Below are 7,885 nucleotides of genomic sequence, written 5' to 3'. Positions count from 1 at the left end.
CAGTAACTCCTATGTAAATTTCCATGTAAATTGTTTTTGTTTCTTTGGGGAAGAGAAAATGAGTTAGAAGTGATTTTTACTTTATGAGAAAACTTTGCTTACTATGAATAACTGAAAGGCTTGCTTCTTTATAATAAGCATTGTTTAACATACATTGAAAACTGTATAACTCTACTATTATATTTATGTTAATTTTGGCTACTTGGAAACTCAGACAGATATGAAGATCAAACATTGCAACTACTTTGGATTTTATGATCCATCTGTGTTTTTATTTTGACTGGTCTTGACTCACTTTTATTGTTTATATTTTCCTTATTTTGAAATTTTTATTTTAACTTTATTAAAATATATCATCCTCAAGCATCACACTTTCAATTCAACAGCAAATCTTATTTATTCACAGTCAGAAATGTGTCTTGAATCTATTTTTTATTTCTACTGCTATTCCTGGAACTAAAATCACATTGTTTCTTACCGAAATAAGTTTAACAGCATCAAAAGTACCCTCTCTGCTTCCACTCTGGCCAATAGCACTATCTTTCCCTATCTAACCCTTCCCACAAACATACACACACATAAATATCTATCTATTTTCTAATCAATAACCAGAAGATATTTTTCAAATGTAAAACAGATTACATCGCTCTGCTTTTGAAACATTCCAATTGCTTCTCATTGTACTTAGGATAGAATTAAAACTCCCTAAGTGATCTAGAGTTTGCCTACTTATCCAACCTCCTTTGGTTCCTTTTCTCCCTCTCTCACTGACCGTCTGCCATACTGCCTTCTCTGTTTCTTGAATATGGCCAAGTTTGTTCCAGCCTTCGACTTTGTACTTGCCGCTGCCTTTCTGGTTTCTGCATAACTGTACCCTTTTCTTCATTTAGGTTTCATTTCAAATGTCCTTTCTTCAAAGAGCTCTATTGAGAGTAGAATTTGAACCACTGAAAATTATATAACTCATTTTTTCCAAAGGACTTATCTATGTCTATAATTATGTTTGTTCACTGAACTACCTCTGTATTATCTATCATCTTTTTCACCCCCTAAAAGTAAAGAGATACCTTGTCTATCATATTCACCATAATATTCCAACACTCAGAACAGTGCCTGGCACATGGTGTCCATGATAAGCATATGCTGAATAAATGAATTAGCTAATACATCACATTCCCCATACAGCATACTATCTTGGTTCACTGTATAGGTTCATTCTTAAAAATCATAAGCTTTTTCATTATCTTTATCTCAAAACATGTGGAGGAAATTAAAGACACCTAGTTACAGCTTACAAAGAAAATACCAACTCAAAAGAAACAAACAGAAAGTTACAAAATACTGCACATATACTGGTCATGCTGAAAAAAAACAAGACATTTTAATAAGGTTATAAACATCATCTCTTCATCTAGTCGTTGTTAAGTCTTATTTTTGGATCAACAGCTGCCAAATACTGAGACCATATTAGCTTAGTCCTTTGTCGAATCTTCTTCATTGCATTACACTGTAAGACAATACTGGCTTTCAAGAAGCCCTTTATAAGAAACAATCAAGAAAAATTCTCCCACAGTTATTACAAAATTGTTGTAATAATTTCCATCACGCTGCTCAATTTTTTTTGAAATTAGGTGTGGTTTTCTTCTGATATGACTATGCAGTACACCATGATGATGATTTCCTTTTGGGCTTGGATTCAGGAAACTAAAGATAAAAATTGTTGTTCAATCCCAGCAAAGGTATTAACTTTAAATTTAAAATATTTTTTACTTTTCACTTTCATATATGTTGTTTTACATGTTATTAATGTAATTATCTGTGCATATATTTACTAATCTAAATATATATAATTTCATCTTATTTCAAATTACTTTTTTTTTTTTTTTGAGACAGACTTTCACTCTTGTCACCCAGGCTGGAGTGCAATGGTGCGATCTCAGCTCACTGCAACCTCTGCCACCCAAGTTCAAGCAATTCTTCTGCCTCAGCCTCCCAAGTAGGTGGGATTACAGGTGCCCACCACCATGCCCTGCTAATTTTTTTGTAATTTTAATAGTGATGGGGTTTCATCATCTTGGCCAGGCTGGTCTTGAACACCGGACCTCGTGATCCACCCAACTCGGCCTCCCAAAGTGCTGGGATTACAGGCGTAAGTCACCGTACCTGGCCCTCAAATTACTTTTAAATAGTCAAGGTATAAATATATACATATAATCATGATTATGAATACAGAAATAGATCTTAATAAAGAGCATATTTATCCTGGAGATAAAGATATTTTTCTTCTTAAAAGTTTCATCAGAGCATTTTTTACTTCATTGTTCCTCAGACTATATATCAAGGGATTCAACATGGGAATCAAAGTGGTATAAAATACTGAGGATACTTTCTCCTGGGTGAGTGAACTGCTAGAAGCAGGTTTGAGATACATGGACATCAGAGACCCATAAAACATAAGAACAGCTGTCAGGTGGGAGCTACAGGTGCTAAAGGCTTTGCACCTGCCCTTTTTAGAGTGGATGCGCAGGATGCTGGTGAGGATAAAAGCATATGAAATGATGATCGTTAGGTTTGTGGCCACCATGTTAAATCCACCAATGACAAAAATCAAAAGCTCATCAATATAAGCGCTGGAGCAGGAGAGTTTAATAAGAGGGACAATGTCACAGAAATAATGTTTAATGATGTTTGATCCACAGAAAGACAACCTGAGTATACAACCTACATGGATCACAGCATCAGTGAAACCTACTGAGAAGACAGCAGCCACCAGCAGAGAACAGACTCTAGGGGACATGATGACCTTGTAGAGCAGTGGGCTGCAGATGGCCACGTAGCGATCGTAGGCCATGGCTGCCAGCATGTAGCATTCAGAAATAACACAAACACAGAAAAAAAACAGCTGAATCATGCATCCAGAATAGGAGATGGATCTATCTCTGCATAAAAACCCTGATAGCATTTTAGGGGTAATGACAGAAGAATAGCAGAAATCTAAAAAAGACAAACTACTCAGGAAATAGTACATGGGGGTATGAAGTTGACGATTCAGCCTAATAATTGAGATCATGCTGAGGTTTCCCACCACAGTAACTGTATAAATTCCTAAGAAGAGGCAGAAGAGGGGCAGCTGAAGCTCTGCTTGTTCAGTTAATCCTGAAAGAAGAAACTCAGTCACTGTGGAATGGTTTTTTACACCCATTCTTCTCCGAGAAATCTGTGGAGATGAGAGAGAAAAAGTCAAATTCTATCAGTGTTTGTTTCTATAGAAAACAAATATCAGTGTTTTCTATCTATGAAAACACTGACTTTGTGTTATGAAAACCAAAAAGTGAACACTCAGATGAAATGGAGTCGGTAAGCATCTACCTACCCATAGATTTTAGGAACCAGAAACACACTTTTCCATACCCTCCAGTGGAACAAATTCTCTTAGCAAACGACAGAACCTTTTACTCCAGAGTTAGAGACAAGACTAATGCTTAAAACCAGGGGATTTCTGTTGTGGAGAAATGCCAGCCACTGGAGTAAAAGAATTTAGCAAGACAGTTGTAGGTAAAGGAAGACAGACTAATTAGAGAAAGTAGGAAAATACGTTGCCAGGGAGACAACGAGCTAGTCAGCAGAAGCTGACTGCAAAGAGACAAAGGCTTGCTGAAAATTTTATAGGATGGTATTTATGCTGTTTGTTGAAGACGGCTTTGTGCAGTACTGATAACACCAACGTTGCAGGGAGCTAATTTGCAGGTGTCTGGTGATAGTTGGGTGCAGGAAGACTGTGAGTTATTTGTGCAGGAGGGCTGTGTGTCCTGGGCCATGAAGAAAGGCAGACTTGTAGCTCATCTGCTTTCTCTTTTTGCTTTTCCCTGCTCCCACCAGCCTGACTCTCCTTCCCTAATTAGGACTCCACAGTTTCTTAAAGCAAATTAGTTAAGTAGGTGAATAAACAAGAGGCTGAGGACTATGAGAATACTTTTGCTAGTGACACATTTGCCAAAGGCTGACTCTTCCTCCAGGATTTCCTATAGAGAAGGTATCTACTGTTAAGGTGAATTATAATTTTCTACATCAAGGTTTCCAAGGGTGTTCAGCAAAAGAATAATTCCAGGGAGATGTTAAAAGGTGTCACATTAAATAAGTATCTGAGGATCATATGATTTCAGACATCCTGAATTACATAGTTAAACTGGTTTTGTAACTGCAGGATGCCTCAGTCCTCCTGAAGGACTATATAAATACAATATTTATCAAACTTACTTGGTGATAGGCCAACTGCACACTTTTTAAAAACATTTTATAGCACAAGCATGGCTCAGAATGTATTTTAGAAAACTATATTTTCATTTGTGTGTTTGTTCTATTTTTAATCTAATCATACATTGATTTCCAGGTGGGAAGTTTATTCCTACACTTGAGTAAAAAGCTGGATGACAGTAGAATGGCAGACTTCCCCAAACTGTTTCTGCCTTCTGGATCTCTGGCCATCCTCCAGGCTAAGGCTACATCTCTTGCCAAGGCCATGGAGTCCAATATAACACACTAGTGCTGCCACTACTGGCAATGCAAACAACCCAGATGTTTGTGTTGCCACTTGGAGGCTCCCACATAGCACACATCTTGGAATCGTCTATTCTGGGGTCAATCGTGGCCTTATCTCTGAAAAAGCTGACCCTTTGTTTAGTGTTGGGCCTCTCCCAGAGCTCACTCTAGACTCTCATATTTGCCCAAATGGCTCAACTGTCTAGGGTTGCATTTTCTCATTCTGCCCAGCTACCTGGCTATTTAATAAGCTGTTCATGTCTTCTTGTTTCCAATATATTACTGCTGTAATAGGACAAGCCAAACTTCCGTAGGCACCTTGAGTTCCCAGGATGCAGGTGACTCCTTATTTCCTAAATCCTTCTCACAGTTTAAAACAAATAAGCTGCATGAGCACTGAACAGCTATTCTCTGAGCAGGCTTCCCCATTCTTCAGAACCTGTGTCTTTTGTATCTGCTCCTCTCTCATCCTAAATGATGGAGATGGAGGATCACGTGCAAAAGTGAGTGTCCAATTGCTCTTTGCCTGTTACAGAAATACCCGGAGTCTTCCTTTCCCATTACTCCTTACCAGTTAGCATGCATGTGTGTAGTCTAGTCACACAGGCTTATTGAAGTAATGTTCAAAAAACCTATATGCTCAGTTTTTTGTCTTTAATATCATGGGTTTTTTAAAGCATGTTTTAAAATCTGTCCTGAGTGTTACAAACACACTGACCACTCTTATATTTAATTCTCCTGCATGCCCCCTAATTCCTACTGGGCTCCCTCTCCAAGAAAAATGTCTTATTCTGCTCATGTTCCTTGTTTTATTCTAGTGTCCTGCACTGTTCTTCCCTCTTCTCAAGCCTGTGAGGTTTCTTTTTCCTGTGTTCTCACTTTCTAAAACATTTCTGTGGTTTAGGTTCGTGCTACACAGTGTGGTCTATGAACCAGTAGTAGCAGTATCACTTAAGAGATTTTTTTAGCAATGCACAGTCTCAGGCCCTACCTCACACCCGCTGAGTAAGGATCTACATTTTAGTGGGATTCTCACATGATTTGTGAGTGCATTAACATTTGAGAGGCACTGTTTTCGGTTATTTTCTCCTAGAGCTGAAGTCATTGATCTTCTTTCTTGTTTCCTTCTCTAAACTTTTCTCTCTGATTCATTTTGTGCCAGAAAGCATTACCTGATTATGTAAAGCCCATCTTTGAAGACATCTTCTCAAGGAAAGCCTTCTCAGATGAAGAATAGAAACTGTACAATTTTACATTTCAGTATTTTGCCACCTATTTGAAAACTCAGAGATTCCATGGCAGTGTAATGTGCACGTCAAATAGATTATTGCAACAAATTGTATTCTGTTTTTGCATTTGTAGGAAGAAAAATTATACACATTCCATCTTAGTCCACACAAAAGTAAGCAGTGATAACCAGCATCTACTTTATTTAACCAACCGATAAACAGTAAACTTGACTAGCCTAGGGATACAAATTTATGAGGTTGTATTTCTGACCAAAATAATCTACTACATTGATTCAGACCTCATTCAGGACTCAGGTGGTTTTTAGCAATTTAAAATCATAAGAAAAGTGTTTTTAAACATTTCAATGCATCTCACAGTATTATTAAAACTATGACTATTGGAAGTATTTTGCAAAGGTAAATGCTAGATCAGCATTGCCCAATAGACATATAATGCAGACACATGGGCAATTTAAAACATCCTAGAAGTTCATTTTGTAAAAAGTCAGAATAAAAAGATAAAATACATTTTACTAGTATGTTTTGTTTAACTCAGTTCAGTCCTTGATATCCATAGGAGACTGGTTCCTGGACCCCTTCAGATACCAAAATTCCTGAATGCTCAAGTCCCTGATTTAAAATGGTGTCGTATTTTTATATAACCTAAGCACATCCTTTTGTATACTTTAAATCATCTCTAGATTGCTTATAATACCTAATATAATGTAAATGCTATGTAAATATTTCTTTTAGTATATTGTTCAGGGAATAACAAGAAAAATGTCTGTACATATTCAGTACAGATATAACCACCCATTTAAAAAAATCTTCCATCTGCCGTTGGCTGAATCCACAGATGTGGAACCCACAGACACACAGGCCAACTGTACATGCAAAATGATGTACATGTACATCATTTCAACATATAATTCATATTTTAAAAATAATGAGATATTTTACGTTATTTTATTATACAAATCTTTGAAATCCATAGTGTATTTTATACCCGGTCAGATTTCAAATGCTCAGTAGCCACCTATGGCTAGTGGCTATATTACTGGACAACAGAAGTCTAGAATGTGATCTTTTCCCCTAAATCTTTCAAATCTGAATTGTCCCCTTTTAAAGAAAGAAACCATTAGTACAGAGGTAACAGAAAGACCATGAACCCTGAGTTATAAGATGCAGTATCATTTTCATTTCTAAGATTTACAGTGCAACCTTTGACTCATAAAGTCTCTCTGAACTTCACATTTTAATCTGTAAAAAATAATAAATACTTCAAAAGATTGTTATGCAAATCAAATGAGACAATAACTGTGAATGTATTTTACATATTATAAGGTTCACATAAATATATTTGTAAATATATTTTTAAAGCAGGTGATTTCACAGATTAATTCATATATTAGACACAAGATACTTAGGTAAGGTGACTGGACAATGCATAAATGAGTCTGAGATGGATGCCTATGGCCTCTTCCCTAAACTTCTGTGACTCAGTGGCCTCAAACATGCAGCTCGAGAACCCATGGGGACAATCGGGAATTGATTTCAGAACACATTTTAATATACTTATAATATGAACATCATAATTCTGAAGCTCACCTTTTTCCTCCTGAAGACTGTAGGTGAGTATCTCTTCTTTCTCCTAACCTCATCACTTCAGGAGTAGAGATGGATTGATTTTACCTTCTTCTTTAAGTGTCTGAGTGACAACAGCTAACAAGAAGCTATGACTTTTATTCTCAGTTCAGGTATTTTGTGTCAAGAAATATAAAGACCAGTAGTCCCAAGGGTTTCTTGTCTCCTGAGGTACAGCAGCCTATGTATTTGTAAGAACTATCCATGAACTGGCCTATCATTTTGGGAATCTAACATGGATTCGTCACACTAATGCCCCTTGCCATTCAGTCGGGGAAGATACATGGTCTAACACATGGCTTGCATTTTAAAATGTTGAACAAATGAGGCATCATAGACAGTGCTTGGTATAATAAGCAGTAGGTAGACTTTGAGGTCAGAGATGGAACAGATCATTACTGTCTAGAGCGATAAGGACGATCTTCATGGAAAGGTAGATTGTAAAATATGCCTTCAAAGGTGGGGAGGATCCA

At 37.0% G+C, this 7,885-nt stretch overlaps 1 protein-coding gene across 1 annotated transcript; it reads right to left on the bottom strand.

Moving 5' to 3' along the window:
- Positions 1–408: 408 nt before the first annotated feature.
- OR8D4 (olfactory receptor family 8 subfamily D member 4) lies at positions 409–7,467 on the bottom strand. Its single transcript, XM_054661771.1, has 2 exons — positions 7,377–7,467; positions 409–3,217 (listed from the first exon to the last, which is right to left on the bottom strand). The coding sequence occupies exon 2, from the start codon at positions 3,200–3,202 to the stop codon at positions 2,258–2,260; it is 945 nt and encodes a 314-aa protein (XP_054517746.1). The 5' UTR covers positions 3,203–3,217; positions 7,377–7,467; the 3' UTR covers positions 409–2,257.
- Positions 7,468–7,885: the final 418 nt, after the last annotated feature.

Source organism: Pan troglodytes, chromosome 9, assembly GCF_028858775.2.
Source record: "Pan troglodytes isolate AG18354 chromosome 9, NHGRI_mPanTro3-v2.0_pri, whole genome shotgun sequence".
In the NCBI taxonomy this organism is placed as follows: Eukaryota; Metazoa; Chordata; class Mammalia; order Primates; family Hominidae; genus Pan; species Pan troglodytes.
The sequence above is the reverse complement of the archived record's forward strand: the minus strand, read 5'-3'. Positions and strand labels throughout refer to the sequence as shown.

Coding starts and splice junctions, on each gene's coding strand:
- OR8D4 (XM_054661771.1), bottom strand. CDS start 3,202: ATGGGTGTAAAAAACCATTCCACAGTGACTGAGTTTCTTCTTTCAGGA.